Raw genomic sequence first — 27,506 nt, forward strand, 5'->3', positions numbered from 1 at the left:
TGTTTTATGGTTAATAGTTGAATACTTTCTAAATATGATTGTTGGAATTAAAAATAGATTGTATATTTTTTTGGAATGTAAATTTTAATGGTGCAATTAGTTGGTTTTTATTTATTTTTAAAAAAATTAATTAATTATTTGATTTTTAAAAAAAAATCAAAATTTTGCCGATAAAACCTCGTGAAAAAAAATTTGAAAATCTCACGATAAATCCACAGTCGAGAAATTTACACTTATTACTCTGGTAACTATGGTTTTGATGACCAGAAGAAGGCGTCATCCATTTCCACATAAATCATTCACAGGGCCAGCATTCGGTGAGTTGTATTCCACTGACAACTAGTACAACTTCCCAGACCACATCATTCGATTTATGATCTCATACACCACATGGGCAGTGGGCTTCTGGGGCCCATATTGGTGGCCAAGCCTCATTGCACCTTCCATGATTAAGAAACCAACCACAAACACATGCCCTGTTTTTAGGTGAAATCCTTCCCACTTGGTTCCAAGATGTAGAAGAAAAATGAAGTTACAAAAAATGGAAACTTAATATCATTACCATCACAACATTAAAAACATAGCAGATAGTTTTATGGCTGCACAAAGCTCCTAAATCACACAGGAGCGAGCACAAAATACAGGGACAGAAAAAGGAAGATGTAAAACCAACCTAACAGCAACCAACAGAAGCACGTTCAATATTCTTCACCTTCCTCAATGTCATCAACGCCTTCTGCACCCACTTCCTCGTAATCCTTTTCCAAAGCAGCCAGATCCTCCCGTGCCTCGGAGAATTCGCCTTCTTCCATTCCTTCTCCAACATACCAATGAACGAAGGCCCTCTTGGCATACATGAGGTCGAATTTATGATCGATGCGCGAGAAAACTTCTGCAACAGCAGTATTGTTGCTGATCATGCACACTGCCCTTTGGACCCTGGCAAGATCCCCACCAGGAACAACTGTTGGTGGTTGGTAGTTGATTCCACATTTAAAACCAGTTGGGCACCTAAAAATGAAGGAACCAGAGGAAAATCACATTCCCAGGACATACCATGAACAAAACCACCAGCAACTTCATGTGAGAAAAGTAGATCAACAATCAACTGTTTAGTGCATGAGCAGCCATGAACAAAACCATCAGCAACTTCATGTGAGAAATTAGATTACCAATCGACTGTTTAGTGCATGAGCACATACAGAAGCAAAGCAGCATGCATCAAGAATTATACTTTTCGAGTGTCTGGAACGAGCTGCAGACGATTCAAGTGTAGGCCACTAGATAAGTAGAAAATTACACTAACAGTTATTTTAACCCTTAATTTCGGGATCATTGATTTTAGAATATCTTTAAGTAGAAAAAAAAAGAATTATAAATGTGCACGCTTAAACACTTCATCATGTGGACGCTGTTGATTTAAAGATGATTTTTTTTTTTACTTTCTGAAAGTAAAGTGGAAAAGAAAAGGCAAAGAACAGCCTTATATCAGCCCCTGAAATGACTTCAACAGTTCTGAAGATGTCCCAGAGCTAATGTTTCTCGTATCCAAAAGATTTAGCAGCCAAAAAAAATCTGATCCACATCTCAACAACATTGAAGTTTCTTTAATTTTTTAAAATTGGGAGTAGCTATGAAGGTGCAAAATCTTAAACAGGAAAAATAAAGCAGGCATTGATTTAAAAGTTTTAAACAGTAAAAACAAACCTTGTGTTGATAAATAATCATTGGAATTCTCCATGAATGATCAAGCAACAACAGAAAAGATGCAAAGAAATGGGAAACATGCATATCAACATCTAGAAATGCATGAACAATGAACCATGCTTACCAGTCAACAAATTGAACTGTTCTCTTGGTCTTGATGGTTGCAACTGCAGCATTGACATCCTTCGGCACAACATCACCACGGTACATCAAACAGCAAGCCATGTATTTCCCATGCCTGGGGTCACATTTTGCCATCATGCTAGACGGCTCAAAAACAGCATTAGTTATCTCGGGAACTGACAACTGTTCATGGTACGCTTTCTCAGCAGAGATAACTGGTGCATATGAAGAAAGCATGAAATGAATTCGAGGATATGGCACAAGGTTGGTCTGGAATTCTGTAATATCAACGTTGATTGCACCATCAAATCGCAAGGAAGTAGTCAAAGATGATATTATCTGAGAGATGAGTCTGTTAAGATTGGTATATGTTGGCCTCTCAATATCTAGAGAACGCCTGCATATGTCGTATATAGCTTCGTTGTCCAAAAGAACAGCAACATCAGTGTGCTCGAGCAAAGAATGTGTGGAGAGGACACTGTTATAGGGCTCCACAACAGCTGTGGAAACCTGCAAGGGGTAAAAAGAGTTATAATTTGTTTGGAATAGAAACCTCTAGGCCATGCTTTAAAAACTTGCAAACAGATGTCAGAAACAAAGCAATCCAGGATACTGGTGTTTAGCAGGACAATCTTTACCTGGGGAGAGGGAAAGATGGTGAATCCAAGCTTTGATTTTTTTCCATAATCCACAGACAATCGCTCCAACAGCAATGAACCCAGCCCTGATCCAGTGCCACCTCCAACAGCATTGAAGACCAAAAATCCTTGCAAACCAGTGCAATTGTCTGCCAATTTCCTTACACGGTCCAGGCACAGATCTACGATTTCCTTTCCAACTGAGAACAATAACAAGCAATAATTTATAATAAATTAGTAACTGGATGCTTTTTCATTTAGCAAACCCTAAACATAGATAACAAAACTCAAATATTCAAGACAGATCAAAATTGTTCCATCCCTTTCAATTTTACCTGTGTAGTGTCCTCTAGCAAAGTTGTTGGCAGCATCCTCCTTGCCAGATATAAGCTGTTCAGGATGGAAAAGCTGGCGGTAGGTACCAGTTCGAACTTCATCAATAACAGTAGGCTCGAGATCTACAAAAATTGCACGTGGGACATGCTTGCCAGCACCAGTTTCGCTGAAAAAGGTGTTGAAAGCATCGTGTGCAACACCTACAGAAGTATCACTGCAGATAGTACAAAATTATATCAGCCATTTTGAAAATGTGCAGCGCAATGTTTGGAAATGAAACATGATCCTCAAGATGAAGGAAGCCAAATGTATGATACCAATCTTGTTCTCAAGGATCGGCTCCAGAAAATCACAAAAAATATGCTCGAAGGCCAAAACAGCAAGTACTAAAACTCTAATATTATCAGATAAATTTAAAAAGTAAAAGTAAGAAAAGAAGGAATAATATGCAAAACTGCCCATCAGGAAAACGTTCCAACTGAAAAGCAGCAGGTCCAAACAAGATAGCTCATAAAATAGAGTTCTGTCATCTCTACTGACAGGTCTCAGGATCAAAACTTACCACAGGTTATCCTCAGCATGGACAAGGAAGTAAAGGATAGCAAACTAATGCAATCTAACTAAAAACAGCATTTCTAGAGAGAATGGAATGCAGAAGAATCTCTAATGAACACAAGCCTTACATGAAAAACTAAATGTGCAATTGATTTGAAAAACCATTACATGATACCAGAGTCAGTAAGGCAGATAATTTTATGCGGTTAGCCAACAACGTGCATCACATCGGACAGTGGTTTGTTTTGGATTGTAGGAATGTAAAACATTGAAATTGGCAATTATCGAAACGAAAGATACAGAAACACTCAGGAGCATTTTCAAGATAATCAGAATAATGCATTAAGCCCTAAAAATATCCCTTAGATCTCTCTCTCTCTCTCTCTCTCTCTCTCTCTCTCTCTCTCTCTCTCTCTCTCTCTCTCTCTCTCTCTCTCTCTCTTCAAAGGCCAGAGGAAAACCAGAGGATCTGCGATCACCAAGATTGCACCGGGCCACAAGATCAATCAAAGTGATAATTGTACTCTTTTCTCGAGTTTTAGCATAACAGGAATCAGAAGCACGAGAACTGCCGCAATAAAAGAACCGAAAGGATGAACAAGAAAGGATATCTTCTTGCATCTGACAATGATGTCCCGAAATTATCACAAATCACACTCCGATAATAAAAGTAGATCCCAGGAAACAGATCCCTTGCATATCACCAGCAATTCTATTAGATTTGTGAGAGAAAAAGGTTCATCAATTCGGCATCGAAACTATCAGACGATCTCGAGACAAATTCTTTCAAAAGATGACAAAATCCATGGTAAAAGATAAAAAGAAAAAGGGGTTAGAGTAGGTCGAGACGGCTAATGCATCTTCCAGACAAATCAACAACTGTAAGAACCGAGAGGCATCCTTGCGATCCGTTCAGGCTTCTGCTTCTAAGCCAAGAAAACAGATCAGCAAAGAAAGAAGAGGAAAAGAAAGAGAAACCTCCTCAAAACACCACCAGAAGCACATTTCCCATAGGAACATCTTAATAATGTTTAAACGGTGAATCAGATCCAACACAACTCACTCAAACCAGCAAACAACAAAAAAACAACAGATCACATGAATAAACCCTTTCTCCTCCGAACTTAACACAGATTTTCCTCCAAAATCTCACCCGGAGGCATACTTGCGATCCGTTCAGGCTTCTGCTTCTAAGCCAAGAAAACAGATCAGCAAAGAAAGAGAAACCTCCTCAAAACACCACCAGAAGCACATTTCCCATAGGAACATCTTAATAATGTTTAAACGGTGAATCAGATCCAACACAACTCACTCAAACCAGCAAACAACAAAAAAACAACAGATCACATGAATAAACCATTTCTCCTCCGAACTTAACATAGATTTTCCCCCAAAATCTCACCCGGATCGACCTCAAACTCTGCAGATCTTTCCGATTCCTTCAAAATCCAACACGCACGGATTCCAAATTCACCGAGGAACACAAAGCGGCATTCGCATCCACACTCTCACACAGAAGAATAGAAAGAGAGAGAGAGAGAGAGGGGGGACCTGGGCATGATGCCATCGGGCTGGATGCCGTGTTCGAGGCAGTAGAGCTCCCAGCATGAGTTCCCTACCTGAATCCCCGCCTGACCAATGTGGATGCTTATGATCTCCCTCATTCTCCTCCTCCTTCCTCTCTATCCCCACCACGAAGACGACGGAGGAACGACGACGATTCCTTTTCTCTCCCCCTTCTTCTTCTTCTTCTTCTTATTCTCTCTATATATAACGGAACAACCCCAGATCACCAAAAACGGAAAAAGGAGGAAACCAATTTATGTCCTCACAGGTCGCCTACTTTGCCGACGGAGACGGGACAGCCACGTACAACTCACCACCCACAAAATCACGAGTCACGACCCAAACGAGAGAGCCCGGGTTGACATCAGGTGATAGTGAAACTCACCACTAATGGTGATTTTCTAATATTTACCCTCATTAAAGTTGTGTTCGGAGCACAGCCATGTGAGTCTTTTAGGCTCATCTGAAGGGTATTTTCGTACCACCCTTTGCGCTACTTCAAAGGCGTTTTAGCACCAACAGTGCATGACATGCTGGTCCTCCCACCGCGGAGCAGACCCCCTCTTACTAATCCATTGGAATCCGGGGCGAGGGTACGTGAAGCCAACCGACTCTCAGTGGAATCCGGGGCAGGGCTGAGTGGAACGACCAACCGCTTGTGGCCGCACATTGGGATGTCAATAGGTTGGATGTAACCTGACATCTGACCCGAATCCATATCTAATTAGTTGGATTCGGTTGTCAAACTGGAATCGGATTAATAATTGGATTTGGGTTTGGAGCATTCAAACTCGGATTTGAATCCGGCTAAGATTGGAATTCAACTAGAACCCAAATCTGATTAAGTGCAAATAAAGTCTTAATTCTCTCTTAGTTCATCTATTTGTAAATCTGAATTCAAATCTCATTAATTTAGATTCCATTAGGTCAGACTTGGTATTGCCTAGAGTTGAACGCTTACATCACAGCTAAGGATTCATGTCAGCTTCTTTCTTTCTTTTTTCTTCTTTTCTTTAACCGTCCCTTCTTCACTTCCTTTACTTTTTGAACACCAGTTTTGAGATCAGGTCTTATCCATGTTTGTTAGCCTATCGCTCACCATGGTCTCTCTCTCTCTCTCTCTCTCTCTCTCTCTCTCTATATATATATATATATATATATATATAGAGAGAGAGAGAGAGAGATATGAAAACTTGTCCCATGCAAAACATGTCAAACCTACCCACTACGCGTCCAAATTAACATGTCAAACCTCTCCCTCTTTCTCCCTGTCTCTCTACCTGCAGCAACAGCCACGCCTTTCTCCCTCCAATGCTAAAGAGCGCAGATCCCCTCCCTTCGGCGCCGACCACTGTAGAGCCTTCATCTTCTCCACCCACTCCCTCCTGCGATCGCATATTCCGCTCCCTCTGGCACCGGTGACCGCAGATCCTTATCCCTCTGATGCCGACTACTATAAACCTCCTCTCCTTCTTTCTCTCCCATGATTGCATATCTCACTCCCTTTAGCGTTGGCCTTACAATTTTTGAAATCCACTCGATGTCCAAATTCACAAAATTTTTTACTATAAAAAAACCTTTTTACCCTTCACGCAAACGAATTTCCTTCAAATATACAAACTTTCTCCTAAATATCTAAATATTCAAATATACGAATTTTCTCTTAAATATTATATGTGAATTTCTTTCTAAAGGCTTTAGCAGCACATTTGAAGTGCACTAAAAATTTCAACAGTGCTTTAAAAATGCTGCTAAAGGTGATAAAAGTTTTAGCAATGCTTGAAAAGTGTCAGGTAAAGGTTTTTATTGTTTTCAACGGCACTTTTACAAATACTAAGCACAAGGTCATTTGCCTAACAAGTCCTAACATTGGCAAATAATGTATGACATTCAAAACCATGGGTTGCAAAGATTCCCAAAATATGCAAACTCCTTTTACTAAATCGCATAAGGGGCATATGTAGGAGGACGTTCGCAAATATATGAGAACATTTGTATGTGAAGGTTAGGACATTCACAAATATGTAAGGACATTTGCGTGTGAAGGTTAGAACATTGGCAAATGTTGAAGTATTTTGTTAAAAAGGTACAGGCTTGTTTTGTAGTGGACAGGTTTTCATTCATTTCTCGTTATGCACTATTCTGCCCCATAGGTTTTAAGTGTTTTATGATAGATCAGACCTGTTAGATTTGTTTAGCATGCTCTATTTAGTGGGAATTGACTCTTTGATCATGTTTTTTCGACAAAAAAATATGTTTTTTTAAGTGGGCAAAAATTGATACGTATCCATTGATTTTGGATTACCAAAAAAAAACTGTATATATATCAGATCATGCTGATCCAAAAGCTGGTTCCCACTAAACAAAATCTATGGTTCTAAACTTGAGAAAAAATAATTAAAACTAGGTTTTTTTAAGGGGCCTAACAAGACGTAACAAAAAAGGAGGCCTAAGGAACATATTAGTCCTTCCACCAGGATTTTTTAAGGCTTAAAAAATCAACATATGAGAATTTGATAACTTTCCATTCTCATAAAACATTTTTTCAATCCAAACCAATAAGTGATTTTTAGCAAATGGTACAATGGTAAACACATCTGCAAAGTCTGATTTGCCGATCATGTCTTAAACATTGAAAATCATCATGGTCTATATAATATGGATGGTAACAAGAACTGATTCTTCTCTCTTATATATAGAGAGAGAGAGAAAAAAAAAATGTGTATTTTTGTGCAACCCTTGGGTGTGCAGCTACGAAGCAATGATGTTGGCCATCCATCATCTTGCGTGATGGACAGTCAGCACGCAAAAAACACACAAACAATGCTGTAAAACATGTTTTTATGCATTTTTAGGGCTTTGGTGGTTCTCACCCGCTGCTAAAGCTTTCAGTAACACTGGGGCCTTTAGTGGTGGGTGAGAACTGCCGCTAAAGCCAGCGATGGGTGAAAACCACAACTAAAAGGTCTCTTTTGTGCGATTTGACTTTGTTTCAGCAATTTTTGTGAGAAAAACGTTGAGTGTCCATCACTCTCGTGATAAACACTCAACAAGCCTCCACTCTAAGTTGTGCTCGTATGAATTGCACAACCATTTTTTACTATATATATTGAGTAACTGAAATATGTAAGCCAGCAAAATATGTAAACTGCTATGCATCAAAATTTTCATAGGTTTTTTTTTTGTTGTTTTTTTTAATTTCACCGTGCGGATGTGATCTAAAAGGTTGATTTTATAGAAACAGACTCTTAAATCATCCAATTAAGATGCATAGGAAGGTTCTTTTAAAGCTTGAAAATCAATGGCTCAGAATTTTTGTAAATATTCAAGCATACAAAATCACATTTCTTGATTTGATTAGGACGATCCAATAGTCGATTCCAAGCAAATGAACCATGCTGAATAAATATGCAGGGTTAGATTTGCAAAACACCCTATGAAAAACTTAGTTGATACTAGTTTACATATTTTGTTGGTTTACATCTTTCGGTTGTTATATAGATAGATAGATATATGTGTGAGACATAGGTGCATGGATTACCAAAAAGGACAAGGTGATGGTTCATGTTTGGACTTTAATTTGAAAAGATGGTAATCTTTTTTTTTTCTGCTACACGATCTCTTTTTGTGTTTCATTCTTTTGTTAGCCCCTAGTTCAGGATTTGGTTATTGGATGCTAGGTTGTGATCTAACCTTTGGATCGATATTTCAAATATGACAATTTTATAGCTTTATCTTGTCATGTTGTTACCAAAAAAACGAGTCTGGATCAGGTGCAATCACATGGCACAAAATTTGTTGATTGCCCTAAAATCTGGCCTTGGCCCCACAACTGACAGTCTTAATGCACAAATATTTGTGCAATCATATTGCACCTGATCTTTTCAGAAAAATTATTTGAAAAAGTTTTTATAATGTATATTAATTTTTTTAAATTTTACATATGTGTTGTATGCATTTATACTTTTATATGTGTTGATATTTTTTACAATTTTCTTGAAAAAACTTCAATTTTTTAGAATATCATAAAAATTTCCTTAGTTGAGATTTTTCCCTTGAAAAGATTTGCAGCATTGCATGAACACGCTTGCTTGCAAATGGTGCTTCAGTTACTGTTCAAGCGTATCACTGGGATTTTGAACCTGCAATGTGAAGAGGGCACGTGAGTAACAACTGGAGATGAGTTGTAAGTACGAGGGCCAAAGACCTTTAGAAATTTTGAATGATTGAGAAGGTCATGTCTTGGTTTTGGCTCTCTCTCTTTATATATATATATATATATATATATATATATATATATATATATATATAGGTACATGCTAAATGAAATATGTTATGAAAGCTGCTGAATGATTGAGAAGGTCATGTCTTGGTTTTTTGATGTTTTTTTCTCTATTCTGGCCCCATAAATGTGTTGGGCATGGTCGATTTGCAAAGAATCCACACTTGAATCATGTGTTTTATATGAAAAAAAGTATATTTGGAACCTTGAAAATTTACAAAAATTTTGAACAATTGATTTTTTTGAACGGTATAAAAACCCACTCATGGGTAGCAATCGAACACTTCAAGAGCTTATCCCTAATCAAGTACATAGATCACATCTATATGGTTAGAATTTAAAAATAAAATGAAAAAAAGTTGAAAATTTCATTTAGCACATTTCATTTGCTATATTTCATTTTGCACCTACCCATATATATATATATATATATATATATATATATATATATATATATATATATATATATATATATGTGTGTGTGTGTGTGTGTGTGTTGTGTGTGAGGTTTTTGTTTATGCAGAAGCATTAACGCAGAGACACTGCATATAATATGAAGTTTTTTTTATATTTGCTTACATTCGTATATGTTACACAGCCCTGCAATGCAAGGCTGTCTGCTTGTGAGATGTCCCCAAGAGCAATTACTGCTCCCTCAGATTTTCAGTGAAAGTTTGCCAAGTTTATTAAATATTCCAGCCTTTCATTCGTATAGGAGTTATAGATGAATGTAAATGATGATTAACTTTTGAGTCCAAAAACACTGAATGTCTGTGCCACAGTGATTCCATTTACTTTTATATTTACAGGGAGAAACTCTCTACGATCAGAGACCTAGCCACACTTTCTGGGACTGCCGTACTTACGATATGCTTCGGCTTGCGCAAGGGGTGATGCCAATGGGATTTGAAAGCCTGCTTAGCGGCCTAAGCCCCATCCCTCGGCGCCAAACATGGGGCCCACTTCACATGGTTATGACTGAGATGAGTCCTCTGCTGAAAAAAAAAAAACAATGTTGGCCAATATTAAAAGGTATATGCGATCTTGATGTGCATATTCCATTGCTCTTCATACAACATAATTTGTGGTTCTTGCTTCTTCTAACATGACTCAATCAAAACATCCCCATGCTATCCTCTAGCAAGCTTGGTGCTTTGGTAAGGGTTTAAATTGGCTATATCTTGTTAATTCCAAAGAAGATGGTTGCATTTTCTTTGTCTACGTGTAACGGACCAAGCTGCAATTGCATGGATCAAGCCACAATGACTTTTGTGGATTTAGAATTCGATTTGGATGTAGGAACCCGTTTTGAAAATTGGGATCCATTTTTGGTAATTGGGGATTTGAATAAGATCATGGGATCTGTTTTGGTAACCCGAGATTCAGTAGAAGCGTGGGATATGTTTTGTAATCCTAGATGGAAAGGGGTCATAGGTTTCGTTTTTTCTCAAAATCATAGAGAATCACCTTGAATATTGAATCTGATACTGGGAATCTGTTATGTAGAAGGAGATTAATAAGATGGTAGGATCTAATTGGGTTATAGGACAACAGCAAGGAGATCCAGATCGAGTTTTGAGTATCCACTGAAGCAGCAAGTTTATTATGAGGATGCTATCAAGAAGAAGAAGAAGACGGTATGAGTCTAATCCAAGGAATTCATAGAGACCATTTTAGAGCAGAGAAGGAAATAGCAGGGATGATTTTTAGAAGAGGGTTCCGCCATGGTTGGTAGGAGCTTTCTATGCATGTCTCCTTGTGGTGGGACATTGCAGGTTCAAACCCCGTGATACTTTGATTAATAACTAGTGGGGTCTGCCTAACCCCAGCTTGCCTTTAGAAAAAAAATATCTGATATGAGCAGTCTACTCAGTTTAGAGTATTACGGGGAATGCATGAAGGGTACATTGGGATATTTGGTTGTTGTTGAAATTTTGGATCGGGATCATGTAACACCCCGACTTGGGACTTCGGGAATCCGAGTTTGGTTGGTATTACTTCTCGGAGGGAAAGAGTACAGAGTTAGAAACATGGCTAAAAAAAAAGTCTTTATCATTCAATAACTCACTTTCTTTCACAATGTTCATCATTCATAACAAAAGAAATAACAAATACATTATTGTTAATAACATAAAAGTAAAAACTACCAAATACTCTACTAAAGAAGAAGTTGATCAAGTCTTGCATGTGCTAGTGTGCCTGGAACCTACAGTTGTAATTAAACAAGGGGGGTGAGTCTACAACCCAGTAAGAAAAAATTATAAGCAAATAAACACTTAAACTTACAACTGTAGTGGGCTCTAAGCTCCTAGTCTTAGTTTGGTTTTCAACATATCACACAAGTTTATATATTTTAATTACCCTCATTATCTTTCTCAAATACTCTCTCACAATAAACTATCCCTACGTCAGCTATACTGGTCATAGTCATCTATAAGTGTAGCAACCCGCGTAGAACACCATAATTCTACATGTTGGCCAAACAATGAAACATACACTCCAAGTATTCTCCGGACCACCAGGCACTGCAGTGAAACCACCATGGAGACCCTACTGATAGCTAGCCGAGAGGTCAGGCTCTCAATCTCGGTATGGTTCATGCTACATCCTAACCATGATAGTTATCAACCATTCATGGTACTCGAGAGTCTCAAACCCTGTGTGAGTATAACCCTAAGTCATAACTAAGTTTAACATATTGAACCACATTCTCAAACTCGTAATTCACTCATTCTCTCACAAGTGATGTCGTAAACTAATCACGATGAATCTCACTCTTTAATCTCATGATAACCTTAGAACTCTCACTATCTTTCACTAAGCACACAACGATATAATGTTTCTACATCATTAAATCACCGGTGTCCCACACTTCATGGTGGTTTCACTTTGACCGCGAACCAGTTAGCCCTTGTCATAGGTTGCTACTTTTGATATTTAAGGTGTTATGCATGCTAATCTTAATATATTCATTCACATACTCTGAATAGAATAAATGGGATTCCAATCTAAACATAATCTCATCACAATACATGTTATTAATAATCACACAGACATGTTATCACAAATACAATCTCTTTCTAACATTCATAGCATGCCACAACTAACATATATACGAAATCAACTCATAAAGTCAAGCATGAAAATTTTATGCATGTCATGGTCTTACTCAAAAATTATCATATTAATCATATTCATTTATAACATTATAATAACATACAACGTAAAAATATTTATTTACATCTAAAATTACTTATAATATCCCTTAAGTCAAGTGCGAACATTGTGCTCTGGTCACAATCAAGTCTCAAGATGCTCTAAAAGTATGATATGGTCATTACATAAATATGTTCGCATTAATGTACAAAACCTCTTACAAAATTATCAAAATATTCTGCCTGAATTGACTCATGAAACCCTAATTTTTGTGTCACTAATTTATCCAAAACTAATAAACTAGTAGATTCCCCTTTACGATACGAGTTCAACGCACCAAACCTCACTCAATTTTGAGTTTGGAGCGCAAAGTTATGTTCATTTACCATAATGGATCTTGGATACCCAAATGATATTTTGGTCATTTCGGATGTCTGTACAATTCGATACTAACTCACCACCCGATCCAGATCTATTTATGATCCAACACTATCTAACTATATCCAGAACAGTCTAATTGGATCTAGACCCAGTTCTGATATGGATCCAAGATTGATTCAATCAGATCCAATGTTGATCTAGATCTAAAACTGATCTGAACCATATCCAGTTCTATTCTGGATCCAAAGCAGTCGCTCTGGATCCAGACTCAGATCTCTTTAGGCCCGGTTCAATTTGGATCTATCAAGACTGACTGGATCGGACTGGATCCAGATTTGGTCTAGTCCAGATTTAATCAAAATAGATCTAAAGACTTTGTCAGACCGAACCGGTTTGGTCTGAACTATCTCAACCTTAATCGGTTTGACCAATTTTTTATTTTTTTAAAGAACCATCTAGTTCGGTTTGGGTGCGACCGAGACCGGTAGGTTCGGTTCAGGTCACACCCGGACCGACCCGATTTCCTGATAAAACCCAAAAGCAGAAGGGGAAGAGCCCCGTCTGTTTTTTAACATTTGCAGAGGGTCGACTGTTGTCGGCCCTCTCTCTCCTTCCTCCCTGTGGCAGAGGGGCCGACCACCAACGTCGATCGGCCACCAACGTTGATCGGCCACCGACGTCGATTGGCCACCGACGTCGGCCGGCCTCTCTCTCTCTCTTCTGTTTTTTTCCTTTGTAAATCATTGGCAGCCATGGTTGTTGGCCCTCATTCACCGAAAAAGAAAAGAATAAAGAAGAAGGTGAAGAAGGAGAAGAGGAGGAGGATGCTCACCTTGCCGCCACCGTCGCTGGTAAGCTCTCTTTTCTCACTCTCTCTGCCGCTCTCTCTGTCTCTCCCTCTGTCGTGCGTTGAGGTGCGATGGAGGGGGGCTGCGTGAGGGCTAAAAGCCCTCATGCAAGGTGAGGATAACCCTCACCCTCCCACGGATTGTGGGGGGTGAGGTTTATCCTCACCCCCCTCTAGTAACGTGGTTTCCCCTTTTGGGGGGAAACCATAGTTTTTTTTCTTTTATCTTTATCCCCTTCGATGATTTCGTCGGAGGGGGGTTACAGTTAAACTTTGAGTGACCCGGTTTGACACTAGGCACTAATGAAGGCATTAGTGGGGAGTTAGTCGAGAGTGGGTTACTTGAATGTAAAGATTTCACATATGGCACGTGAAAGGTTTACATACATGAATGCCATGTATGTAACCCCTCACTCTCCTTCCACTATAAAATTAAGGCATGATTGTTTGATGAGTGCAACCAAGGTATCCTCTTTCTCTCATTCGGGTTAAGGATCCTGCTCACCATTGACTTGATGGCATGGACTCATCGTAGGCATCGATAGGCTGAGGAGAACGTCATGCACCTTCACCCAAGCTCATTTCATTCTGGCGTCTACTGGTATATATTCTTGCTTTTGTACATTTTAGTAATATTTTAAGAACTCCATCATTGGGTTATGGGCCCACACGTTGCATTCGTTGTGTGTGTGGGTGTGTCGACATTCATGCAACACTCAACAAAATTTATATTAGTGAACTTCTATTTCTTCGAACTCTTGTTCGGTTTTGGAAAGTCGAATGGTGATGGCGGAGGAGTTGACCAGCGCACCACTGCCTGCGGGTCAGCAGTTGTTGTTGCCCTCTTGCGAAGGCGGCGATGATCGTCGTGATGCCGAAATCCTGTTTTGCACCATTTTTTTATGCCTTGTCATGTGCTTCATTGCTATGAAGCCCCTTGCTCAAGCTACACCAAGCATGTTGCTAGTTGTTTTCTGTCGACAATGGTTGGTCGTTGTCGCCGACGACAATATGGTCGAATTCCATCAAGAGGGTTAGCAGGGACAAGGGTGAAACCCCATTTTTTACCCCTCCTCCATGAAGTCGACCATTGTCGACATTGGCTGCATCGGGACTCGCAGCTAGAGGCAGCTGCAAAAGAGGCTGCAGTGGCTGGCCATCGCTGATAGAAGTCGTCGGTGCCAATCAGTTATCGGCGGTGTTGGGACCCTATTGCCGACTACATGCGAAACCTTTCACCGTAGGCAGCCTGTCGCGACGACAATAGGTGGACCCAGGGAACAGGGAATTAACCCTCTCCAAACAAAAAAAATGTTTTTGCCATTTTTTTCTTTGTCATTGGTATCACTAGTGGACGGCGTTGGCCGATAGAGGATGGTCACTCTCGTTAGGGGCAGTCATCGTCGGCTGCTATGGCCGACCACCGATGGCAACGACAATCGGTGGATGCCTAACAGAAAGGGATTTTTTTTTGTTGTTTGTTGTTTGTTGTTTGTTGTTTGTTGTTTGTTGTTTGTTGTTTGTTGTTTGTTGTTTGTTTTCTGTAGGCTTCCAGGCACTGCAACTGTTGGCAGACACCATTGGTAGGCGGTGACTGGTCGCCATCGTCGTCACCATCGATGGCGACGACAGCCAGCGGTGAATGCATAACAAAAAAAATGTATTTCTCCTTACCTTCATCAGCGTCGTTAGCAGTGGAAGGTTGTCACTGGGTGAGGTCACCTATGCCAGCGAAAATGTCAGTTTCGGTTTTTGAATGGGTTATGTATCTGGATCTAACTTGGATCCTCTTTGGACTGGATTTGGATCAGGTCTGGATTATGAGATCCAATTAGAACCCAATCATAAATGGGTCTGGATCCAAACTGAAAGATCTTACCTGAGATCCATTGAAATGAGATATGAATCGGTACTGGAATGGATCAGGTCCGATATAAGGTCCATGTATTATTTAAACCTATAAAGGATATGAATCAATTTTGTAATCAATACAGTCATTCTAGGACCAATTCAGAGCTATTTTGATTGGTTCCTAAATATAGAAACCCTGTTCTCATAAATCTATGAAGGAACGTGGATTTTCCCATTCAATTTTAAGGGTTTATAGGCTTTTATATATGTTTTAGACCGATTTGACTATTTTAGAACTGGTTCAGGCCTTTAGTTGATGGGTTCAGGATCGTTTCAGACCGGTTCAAAGCATTTTTAGATTGGTTCTAGCATGAAGACCCCAGGTTTTAACTATTAGAGCATGTCTTTATCATTTTTTCATGCTTTATATGTATTTATTATTAAGGAAGCATGACTTATGCATGTCTAATACGTGCATTTTATGTTATTTAAGTTATGCATGATATTTTAAGTATGAATTGTGACTAAATTCATGACATTTGTGATGTGTTTTCATCAAAATTTATTTGTGCATATAAATTGAAGTATGAATTTATATTTTTTGATGATATAATATATATTTTGTCATGAATATACATGCATTATCATGTGTGCATGGGCATGCTCCATGATATGAATATGTTTGCGGTAAAAGGTTTCAATTAACTGACTCAGTAATCACTTAAGTGACCTAAGTTATATTGATTAAGGATTCTTTGGACCGTGTTAAGATTAGGTATTATGATTGTGTGTGATTTTATGAAACAATGATTTTACCCAAAAATAGGTCATTCTATTCAAAATTTAAACATGGTGCAATAGTAAATGTTTATATCAACCCATGAAGCATGTTTGTACCCAAAGGTACAATGTTGAATTATTTTTTGTTATATAAATTGTTAGTTTCACTAATTAAAGTTAATTCCTTATTAATATAACAAACGAAGCAAAGTATTATCGTTTTCAACAAAGTGAAACGATGGGTCATAACTGCAACATTTTTCCCCTGTTGAAATTTATCCAAGAAAAGAAAGAAACGGGTTTCGATTAGGTCATCAGACCATAGTGACAAAAGTTTTTATCGGTAATTTCTCATTTTTTTAAAAACTTGTGAGAAATTGAAAAAATTTCATAAATCTTGCATTTTTTTTGGCAAAATCTTGACAATAAAAAATTAATTAAAAAATATAAAAATTCATTTTTATAAGAAAATATTAATAAAAATTGTTTAAAATAAAAATATAGGATTTTTTTCATGATAAATAGTTGTTTAAAACGTAAATATCGCATTTAAATCATGGTATTTATGTTTTTTCATAAATCTCGTGATATTTTGAAAATCTCATGCGAAATTGCCGTTTTAAACTTTCAGGCAATTTCTCGTGATATTATCACGAAATTTTCATAAATCTCACTATATTTGTCACACTGATATCCATCTCGTAGCTCTCTATCTCCCAGACAGAACGTTCAGAGTTGAAGTCTCTCTCTCTCTCTCTCAACAGCCGAGTTGCCTTAAGCCCTCAAGTGGGTGCCAGCTGAGTGATACCATCGGATAATAAGGACCAGGATTATATCTGTAAATTTGGTTATCAGCCTCTCCAGCATCGATTGTGTTAGCCTCGACCCTACCTTGATCTGCTTTTGATCGAGTCCTACTCCACTCACCCCCTATGTCATCCCTCATCTTGTTTTGATCAAATCAACAAGTTGCTTTGGTTGAAGCTGAGTGTACTCCCTGGTGTAGGGGTCCTAACTTCAGAGTTTTACGACAGTAGGTATGGCAGGGTGAGCCAGCACAACCAGGTCTTTGTGTCAGGTGTGGTTTCTTTCAGTTTATAAATAAAAAAAAAAAGTTTTTTTTATCAAATCTAACCTTATAAATGGATTTAACATAGTCAATTTAATAAGAATTGACTTTTGGATCATATTTTTTTTATGAAAAAATATGATATGAATTTTAAATTACAAAATTTTGTGTTCTATGAACCGTTGATTTCTGAATCACCAAAAATTCCTGCACACAAGTTAGATTTGGGTGATGTAAATGAACATACATCACACATATGAAGTCCAATTTGATCAAAACAATTTGCATCAATAAGAAGATATTCTTATTAGGGATGACATAGGGGATGAGTGGAACATTTCAATATGAGTTGCAAGGGGCCAGGAAGGGGCACTTTTAGACTATATGAAGGAAGTAACACCACATTTTTCATGGTGAAACTAACATGAACGAAATTTGTTTTTGGACTGGTTGACAATGCTGTGGGATAGGAAGCATTGTGTAGAATGAGATAACCCCAAATCAATAGCTTTTCTTTCTTTTCTTTTTTTTGGATAATCCAAAGGAAAAAAATCCCATCACCAACCGCATACTAGTTGGCCTCAGGTTGGTAAAACCCATGAGGTCCCCCTATATCAACCAGGGAGTACACCCAGCTTCAACCTTGTGACAAGGGACGGTGCTGGTGGGTTTTGAATTTATGACATTCCATCAACTTCGTGACATTCGTAACTCACCCCTACCGGATGAACGGAGCCCTTGTGGGCAATCAATAGCTTTTTTCTTAATAACTCAGACTATATCCCCAAAGGGGGGGGGGGGGGCACAGTGGGATGGGGCCTTGGCTGTTAGATGGGCAATCAAGGTTCGATGGAATCTCATGGGTGTCGCCCCTCTGCACAAGTCAACGCATAGCATAGGCCTTGGGGGCAGGGATCCTAGACTCGGAGTTTTACGCTGCCGGCATGATGACCGGTCTTGGTGCTGGGTGCGGTTTCTTAGGGTTATAAATTAAAAAAAAAAAAAGAACTCTTATACCATGTTTTATATTTTGTGATTCAAAATGGCAAAACCGTCTTCCGTTTTGCCGTTATTATAACAAGATATACGTTTACACCTCATTGTCTATGCCTGTAAAATCTTCTTCACTGTGGAATATTAAGATTTTAAAGAAAAAGAGTTGGAAAAGATTTTATAATATGGGTTTGATAAACCCAGGTTTGGGTTAAACCTCAATTTCAGCTCAAAGCATGAGCTTGATAAAGGCAGGTTTTGGTAAATATGGGTTTACCAAACCTGTTTTTTAAATGTATTTGGATCCAAATACCATAAAAGGCAAGGCGCTTGTTCTTTTTCACTTGATCCCATTGGTAAGCGGCCAACAGGTGATCCGCTTGTCTGGTAGGAGCAGCTAATGCACTGTGGTGGGACCTTAGATTTAGGATCCATTTTTTAAGGCACTTGACTTTGATTTTGGTTCTCAAAATTCAAACGCGTGGAAGTGTTGATCCGATTCATGAGAGAAGTGATCCCTTTCTCCAATCTCCATAATTGGATCTCCTAGTAATTAGCATTAATAAATTAAAAAAAAATAAAGTTTAAGTGTTAACCTTCTTTATACGTAAAGCTTTACGCCAACTTCAACTTCTCGATAAATTTAAATTTTACTTGCTCAGATACGCCTCAATCGGACCTTACTGTTTATAAGAAATTCCAACTTGTCCTGTTTTTCAGATGACTGGAAAAACCGCCCTGCTCACCGATTTCATCAGCTTAAACCCCAAATCCCCTTAAATACAAGAGAGTGCACCCAGCTTAATGTGGACATACACCCATGGGTTTCAACTAGGGCTGATAAACGAACCGAGCAGCTTGCGACTCAGTGATTGGTTTGAATAGCTAGTGAGTCAAGCCACAAGCAGCTCGTTTAGCTTAAACAAGTCGGTTTTTGAGCCAGCTCATGCTCGTCTCATTCAGGGATGAGCCGAACTCAAGCTCGACTGGGCTAAAAACAAACACGAGCTCAATCCACTAGTAAACAAGCTGAGCCCAACCTGTTCGGTTAGTTTACCAGCCCTAGTTTCAGCCTCATATGCCATCCACTTGAGACGGTCACACGTCGACCGTATGGGCAATTCAAACTAGTCTGAAACTGGCGGATAATGAACGTCGATCATCCAGAGTCTCACGATTCCACAAGTCAGGTTGAGCATTTTCTACACATTGTTAAATATTGATCAGCAAGAACAGAATATGTTGTTATTTGGCTGACATATTGTTTAAAACCAATTTTACAAGTCGGTTGGGAAATTTTTTGAAAACCTAGCTTTTTTTTGGCAAAATCTAGGCAATAAAAAATAAATTAAAAATATATAATTTGATGCACTCAGTGAGGTAGATAGATATTGAAAATCACCATGAACCGATCCGTGTGACATTCTAACATGTGCAGGTGTTTTAAGAGCCTCAAAAGATCAACAGAGTACAATGTGTCAACTTTTTATGATTTCTCCATGTATATTGACATGTGAGATCACCCCTACAAACATCAAAATACTTGGTCGGCATTCTCACACCACAGACCAAATTCTAGGATGAATGAAGCAAGGTTAATCATAGAGCAGTCTATCGAAGACGCATCCGGAACAATTACAAAATCTGAATTGCAATAAACAAAACCTTGCATTCAATTGCATCAGTATCCCTTCAAAAAAAAAAAAAAACCAGAAAGGAACAGGAAACATGAAGGATCCAGCATATAACAATAACAGTAATGACTATAAAAAACACACATATGTGCCAGTTCATGACTACTCAATACCCAATACTTAAAAAGGTTGCAAAAACAGACATAAAAGCCTATAATCAAGAGCCAAGAGTAACAAGCTAACGACTCCCATCCAGATCATCTTCACTGAATCAAATAAGATCAGCAACATTGGCGGGCAGCTCCTCGATGATGACATTGTAGAACCTCTGTATGTCTGCGAGCATCCTGTCATCATCATGAGTGATAAAGTTTATGGCAACACCCTTCCTTCCAAATCTACCACTTCGACCAATTCGGTGGAGATAGTTCTCTGGCTGGGTAGGGAGATCATAGTTGATCACCAGAGAAACCTGCTGGACGTCAATACCTCGAGCCAGGAGATCTGTGGTAATCAGGACACGAGAAGACCCAGAACGGAATTCCCTCATAATGATGTCCCGGGTATTCTGATCCATGTCTCCATGAGTTGCGGAAACAGTATGATCTCGGCTCCTCATCTTGTCGGTAAGCCAGTCGACTTTGCGCCTGGTGTTCACAAAAATGACACTTTGCGTGATAGCCAGTGTCTCGTACAAATCACAAAGAGTATCAAGTTTCCATTCCTCCTTATCAACATTCACATAAAATTGCTTGATTCCCTCCAGGGTCAGCTCATCTCTCTTCACCAATATCCTCACTGGCTTGTTCATAAACTTTCTGGTGATTTCTAATGCTTCAGGTGGCATAGTGGCTGAGAAGACACCAACCTGAACCTTTGAAGGAAGCAGTTGAAATATATCGTATATCTGAAAAAGAAAACGCCAAGCACCAAAACAGTTATCCACTACAATCTATTTCTCATACCATGAAACAAAGAAAACAACAGGCAAAGGAATGGCAGTTCCATACAAATAATGAGGGATTTTCCAGAACAGTGATAGGTTTTTGAGATATATATTAAATGCTCACCTGGTCCTTGAAGCCACGGGAAAGCATTTCATCAGCCTCATCAAGTACAAACATTCTAATGTTGTCAGGTCGAAGAGACTGTCGTCGCAGCATGTCATAAACACGGCCAGGAGTCCCTACAACAACATGAACCCCACTGGAAAGGATACGCTGATCCTCACGTACACTTGTACCACCAACACATGCATGGACCTTGACACCCAAGTAATCACCAAGGGCTCGCATAACCTTTTCAATCTGTTGTGCCAACTCACGAGTAGGAGCAAGAACTAAGGCCTGACACTCAACTAGGTTGTAGTCCAACTGCTGTAAGATTCCAGAACAGAATGTCGCAGTCTTTCCTGTACCAGATTGAGCTTGTTGAATAACATCTAGGCCCTTGCAGAAAGGAACGATACCTCTCTGCTGAATTGCAGAGGGCTTTTCGAAACCTAGTAAGAATTGGCAGGCAATTCAGTGTCCAGAGGTTTGATTTACTAAAACAGATAGGTGTGTTAGAAACACTAAAAAAACTAGATGTACCATATGCATAAATGCCCCTTAGAAGGTTCTCCTGCAGACCCATGGAATCAAAGGAATCATGAACCTCATCATAGGATGCAAAAAATTCATCTCCATCACCTGCAAGCCTGAAAGAAAGAAATGAATAAGAAAACAGGATCTGAAAGTATCTGATTGAGAAAAATATGTACCATAACAAAGAATATGAAAATAATGGGGAACTCACAGTTCACTCATCCTTGCATCATACTGCCGAGCATCAAACTGCGATCCCTCTGGAGCCAAACCCGCCATGACTGAACAGAACAACGAACCAAAAACCAACTGAAAAAGGTATTTCAAATGAAAGCAGGATCTTAGCATGCAAGCTCCAGTATCTCACAAAGCTAAATAAATAAATTTCTAGTATATAACTATCAGGAACCATCAATTCTCATGTAAAACCACAATGGTATAGCACTGAACAGAAGCACCACATAAATGGTTAAATAGACATAAGAAAAAATTACCAAGTAGAGAGAAAAGTCAAGCAAATAACTGGACATCAAAGAACGAATCTGCAGAAACTAGAAAACAGAATAAAATCAGCCTAAGAGTTCAATCTGAACTGGGAAGATTTCTGCAATAAAGGGGGAAAACATATGTAGTCATAAGTGCTGAGTGGGCGTCTAGTCGACCTAGTGGTCCTACCACTTAGACCTACTGGCCTAGGCACCTAAGTGGTAGGGCCATATTTCTTTTCCTTTTTTTTTCTCTTCATTTTTTGTTCTTTTCTTTTGTTTCTATTTTCCTCTGATGTGATTTATGATTTGTGTATATGCATGCACTTTAGGGTTTTATTAATTTATTCTACTTTTTTCTTTATTTATTTTTTCATTTTTTGCTCCCAACAAGCCAACTAGTCCTGCCTAGGCACCGACTAGGCCTTTTAGGGTGTGCCAACTGGCGCTTTTGACTGCATAGAGAAAGACTAATTGTTACCCTAGTCATTTAGATCGAACAAGCCCCTTGATGACTTTATCATACTAGTTAATTTTTAAGAGACCATAATCCTAGGAGTCACGCTGAAGAAGGCTTCCCAAGTCAAGTCAATATCCACGTTCAACAAACATGGTTATCCTTAAGAGAGCCCTCCTAGAATTTTGGACAGGAATTGATTTTTATCTTTGATTCAGTCTGACACAAAAGTCAGCTGAAATGTGAAAGACTCAGCAGGTAAATTAAAATTTTCTCTTTAAACAAAATTGACCAAGGCAAACCATATCGGACAGATCATGCATAAAAACTAGGTCAATATAAGGCTAGTTGAGTAAGATTTTAAGCAGACTTGGACAATGCTGCACTGAACAGGAAGGATATAGGCATGACTAGAACAAGCAAACAAATCTTTAAATCATTCAGCTATTGAGTTGGTCTCCAAAACCTTCATATTAGGTTTGATGGGCCCGACCAAGGTTTTTTTTTCCTCATACACCAGTCAGGGCATCCCAACATGTTTGAACTTGAGCACCGATCACAGTTGAAGTTGACTCAAGAATCAGATGGATATAAGCAAACTTGAAAGAATGACACACATTGATGGACCTGCCAAGCGTATCCATCTGATTCACCAGTTAACCTTGGTTGTTACCCATATCAGTCAAGCCCAAAAAATGATATGTGTATAACGCATCATAAAAAAATCGTAATTTTTTATAAAAAAATTTAAAACAAAATTAGAAAAAACAGAAAAAATTCTAAAAAAATCATAACACATCAAACAATGATGTATTGCACAAAATACAACCATAAAATCACATATGAAGCAATTATGTCTTCATGAGATGCATAAGACATCATCAAACAATGATGAATTGCATAAGATAAAACTATAATATTACATATCAAAACAATTATGTGCTATGAAAGACATGAATAAGACATTGAACATCAAATAATCAAAGATAATATGCTATAAAGGGCATGTATATCTCAGAAGAAAAATGCAAACTATGAAATAATATGCATATTAAATAATGAATCTAAGCTAATAAGTCACAAAGATTCATAATAATGTGTGTTTACATAAACAAAAAAAATCAGCATTTTTTAATGCTTAAAAGCTTTACATAACTATTTTTTAATTTAAATTTCAAACATAAATGGATTAGATAATGTCAATCATTGAGTATCATCAACATCATCTCTTTTTTTTTGGCAAAAAAACTCTCCAAATCACTCTTAAGCTCTTTAGGGATGAATATGAACTATCCCTAAGGGGCCTTATATGTTTTCAAAAAAAAATTGAAATAAATGCATTTAAACTGCATTTATAATGTATCTTAAGATACGCCCTGTATCGGAGTGTATCGTAAGATACAGGGGCATATTGTAAGATACAAGGGTGTATTGTAAGATACACACCCAACCCCATAGATACGATATGTATCGTATGATACGCTATGATACTTACAACTTTGACCTCAATCACGACCTGATGCCTACATCACACAGATAATCCATTTCCACTTTTGTACCTTATCCCCTCATATATTAGTTATATTGGAAACTTCAAAAAAAATGGTTGTATCTTCATATGCACAGCCATATCCATGTGACATTGACCTTGCTCAAGCTAAACCAAGTCTAAGTTGGTGTGGCTTGAATCCTTAAGCACTGGTTGATACCGTGTGTGTGTGTGTGTAGACTGAATGATGCAAAAAAAAATGCTGCGTAATAATAACACACCTTGCCCCATCTCCTCCCATCCCAGAAAATAAAAACTAAAAAACTTTGCATACACAGAAATCAGCACATAGAATGCAATCATGACATCATTGAAATTTGAATCCCTGGTTTCCATCTTGCTGTTTAGTAAGCTTCTTAATTAACGCAACAAGTTGCTGATCATGATTCCATAGATACAATGCTCTAAACATCTTTTAACAACCAAATTAGTTTACCTGAATCACCTTGTCATACCCAAAAAGGTTATCGTCCCTTCCTATCTGCAACTACTTGGTTTTTATTAACAGAAATGCATCATCAACATGAATGACACAATTTTTAACATAGAAGCTTCTAGTAAAGATTAAGAAGTTTAATTTTCTCCCTACAGATTCTTGAAATAACATATTGGCCCCTCATAAGCTAGGATCAACAAGGATGATTCAAAACATGTTCATACAGCAGAAAACGTACGAGGTCTTGATGTAAATATATTTCATCAGCTCTTAAAAACTGAAAGCTATGTCGCATGGGTGCGACACTTTAAAAAACATGGATGCGGGGGTGCGGCAAAAAAAAATCAGAGTCCTCCTCCTCCTCCTCCTCCTCCTCCTCCTCCTCCTCCTCCTCCTCCTCCTCCTCCCCTTTCATTTTTTTTTTACATAGGGTCGGGTTGACGGCACCAGGTGCCGCACTCGCGTCGCGTAGCGTCGACGCGGGTGCGGCACCTGGTTAGCCGAATCCCTGTGACATAGACTGAAAGGGTTTTATGCCACTATCATGACATTGTGGTCCTTCCAATTAGTTTGCACCAAAAAGGATGTTTTATCAAAAATGCATACAGTAGATGATATCTCACCCAAAAAACACTTTTGACAAAAAAATATGTGATGTATACATTTTTTTCCTAAATTACTAACTCCAATTGCTGATTCTAATTATTTGAAGCTACCACCATGGCATGTGTATCTAGTCAGTATATAAGGAAGTCCACTTGCATGTATGTGCATTGTGTTCACTTTGCCCCCAACAACTTGCAAAATACCATGTGATGTCTTGCAATTGTTGTGACAACCAAGGCTATTCTAGTTCATCCTTAAAATAATCCAAACATATTGTAACATATAACAGTTTTGTAGCTTTGTAGTTTAATACATTTTGAAAGAAGGTTGTAATATACTGAAAAGCATTATTAAAGACTTTATGAAATAAAATTGTCTATGACCATCATTTCTCCAGAACCCCTTGTCATTATAAACTGTTCTTAACAGTAAGCAATCAGGAAAAAAAAAGGTTGTATCAGCTATTCAGCATTCTATGGTGTGCTAGAGGGATTGGAAACTTTGTAAAGTTCAGCTTCCATCTTACAATTTGTTAGGAGACAAAATGTTCAAATTTGCAAGCTATACTAACATTCAAAAATAAAATTCACATATAAAATTAGATAAACTACATTTTATAAAAAATAATTGAATGAGCTTTCCCATCTTGGTCATGATAACACATTCTTGCAGGGAAAGGATAGAAGAAAAACGATCCAAAACTTAATAGATGGCAGCATGATCACAAAGCGATAAAGGAACACATAATGGCAGTAGAATTTAAAGAGCATGACTTAAGAACCTAGTTGGCTCGATAAGAACAACATTGGATACAAACTACAAAACATTGAAGATGCAAAAATATTTACAGCTTTCACTGTGTGACACAGATAAACTGCTAGGAGCTTCTTTCTCATAAAGAACGGAATCCTTTACTCCAAAACTCAATTTATATGCCCTATATGATAACAGAGTAAAATCACCAAAGCTCAGAAGAAGTTCATTACTCCATTGCGGCTGATATCTTATAATCTCATACCTTAATATCGAATCATATTTTTAATTTTAGGAGTTGAAACTTGCTGAACAACCATTATGATTGTGAATAAACACGTAGGAGAGATTCAAGGATTACACGTATAAAAAAATCTTACACAAAAAACGAAAATAACGAAAATCAAGCAGGTTTTGGGATGCAACACAATTTACAGCTCATCTTAAACAGGTAAACGGATTCTAACACGTATTTAGCATGCGATGTGCGCAACGTCCTCCTTGTAGCAGGACGGAGTCTTCTCCCCCCCAAATGAAAGATCAGAAATTTTTGAACCAAATCAACATCATTGCGGCATCCAATACCAAATCCCAGATGCCAATCAAACCATCCAAAGCAAAAAAGAAGAAGTTACATAGCAAAAGAGTGCTTCAAAGAGGGAAAAATTTGAACTACTACTAATTTAGAGATCTTTCATGGCTAATTCATATAAAAAAAAACACAGATATAAACTATCAGATCGCATCCAAAAAACTGCATAGAGAGAGAGAGAGAGTGTGTGTGAGAGAAGATTCCTTTTTCAGAAAAGAAAAATATAAGATATTGACATCCTATGAGAATCGTCCATACAAGCAGCAGCAACAACAACAACAAAGATCAGAAACCCCAACCCTAAGGATCAATCGAAGGCAATACCAGTAAGAGAGTGTGAGGAACAAAGGCAACAGCGACGATCGGCGAGGCGACCGTGCAAAATCGAAGCGTACGGGACGCAGATCTGACTTCTCTCTTTCTCTGTCTCCTTTCCTTCCCACAGTCTCTGCAGGAAGGTAGGAGATTATGATGATGGCAAGAAGAAAGGAAGAAGAAGCAGCAGCGAGTAAGGCGAAAGGGATTTGGGGGAAAGGATAAAGCCCAAATAAAGCAGAGAGGCGAAGTGTTTGGGCGACTCACCCTCCCCTTTTATCTATTGCATGGCCCAACCCCCCACTGCCCTAATTTTGTGTGTGTTCCGTTTTTAATAAGGCTTTCTCCAACAAGTCCCCGGGATATATACCAAAGTCAAAAAACGTGCCCTCCTTTTTCGCATTACTTAGAAAGGTTCTTCTCCTCGTAGTCGTAGTCGTAGGAATCCTTGCACGAGGGGGGCTGTCATTGGTCAAGTTTGCCTAATGTTGCTAGTATCATATCGAATCGGCTGATTTTGAATCGTATTGAAAAAAAAACAGTTCACAAATGACCCGATTCATATTTTTTTCAAATAAATAAAAAAATACAAAAAATAGATTTTAATACTATTTTAACGTTTTTTAGCTGATTCAAGGTAGATTCAGTTGAGAATCGGTATCGGCTGATTCAACCTGAATCATTGTCAAACCGATTCTATGGACGATACGATTTTGACAGCATTGGTTTGAATCGACATCAGGGCTGAATTAGAACTCTGAACTGAATCCACCGATTTTTAACCAGTAGATGGCACGTGTCAATAAAAT

General features: G+C 38.4%; 2 protein-coding genes across 3 annotated transcripts; both read right to left on the reverse strand.

Annotated features, from left to right (window-relative positions):
• Positions 1-532: 532 nt before the first annotated feature.
• On the reverse strand, positions 533-5,157 carry LOC149827898 (tubulin alpha-5 chain-like). Its single transcript, XM_090019720.1, has 5 exons — positions 4,911-5,157; positions 2,804-3,018; positions 2,469-2,668; positions 1,832-2,340; positions 533-1,011 (listed from the first exon to the last, which is right to left on the reverse strand). Exons 1-5 carry the CDS (start codon positions 5,021-5,023, stop codon positions 699-701), a joined length of 1,350 nt encoding a protein of 449 aa, XP_089875846.1. The 5' UTR covers positions 5,024-5,157; the 3' UTR covers positions 533-698.
• A 14,776-nt stretch (positions 5,158-19,933) lies between these two features.
• Positions 19,934-27,009, reverse strand: LOC149827899 (eukaryotic initiation factor 4A-10-like). 2 transcript variants are annotated; one of them, XM_090019718.1, is made up of 5 exons: positions 26,707-27,009; positions 21,716-21,813; positions 21,511-21,617; positions 20,989-21,419; positions 19,934-20,825 (listed from the first exon to the last, which is right to left on the reverse strand). In XM_090019718.1, exons 2-5 carry the CDS (start codon positions 21,781-21,783, stop codon positions 20,190-20,192), a joined length of 1,242 nt encoding a protein of 413 aa, XP_089875844.1. In that variant the 5' UTR covers positions 21,784-21,813; positions 26,707-27,009; the 3' UTR covers positions 19,934-20,189. The 2 variants fall into 2 exon arrangements, with proteins under 2 accessions (XP_089875844.1, XP_089875845.1); XM_090019719.1 differs by having other exon boundaries at positions 21,716-21,785; positions 26,707-26,944.
• Between the last annotated feature and the right edge of the window lie 497 nt (positions 27,010-27,506).

Source organism: Nuphar pumila, chromosome 10 (assembly GCF_984573655.1).
Source record: "Nuphar pumila chromosome 10, dmNupPumi1.hap1.1, whole genome shotgun sequence".
NCBI lineage: Eukaryota > Viridiplantae > Streptophyta > Magnoliopsida > Nymphaeales > Nymphaeaceae > Nuphar > Nuphar pumila.

Coding starts and splice junctions, on each gene's coding strand:
- LOC149827899 (XM_090019718.1), bottom strand. CDS start 21,783: ATGGCGGGTTTGGCTCCAGAGGGATCGCAGTTTGATGCTCGGCAGTAT. Junction 21,618..21,715: donor GATGCAAGGATGAGTGAACT/GTGAGTTCCCCA, acceptor TCTTTCTTTCAG/GCTTGCAGGTGATGGAGATG. Junction 21,420..21,510: donor AAGGGGCATTTATGCATATG/GTACATCTAGTT, acceptor AATTCTTACTAG/GTTTCGAAAAGCCCTCTGCA.
- LOC149827898 (XM_090019720.1), bottom strand. CDS start 5,023: ATGAGGGAGATCATAAGCATCCACATTGGTCAGGCGGGGATTCAGGTA. Junction 3,019..4,910: donor CCCGATGGCATCATGCCCAG/GTCCCCCCTCTC, acceptor TACTATCTGCAG/TGATACTTCTGTAGGTGTTG. Junction 2,669..2,803: donor TGCTAGAGGACACTACACAG/GTAAAATTGAAA, acceptor TATTGTTCTCAG/TTGGAAAGGAAATCGTAGAT.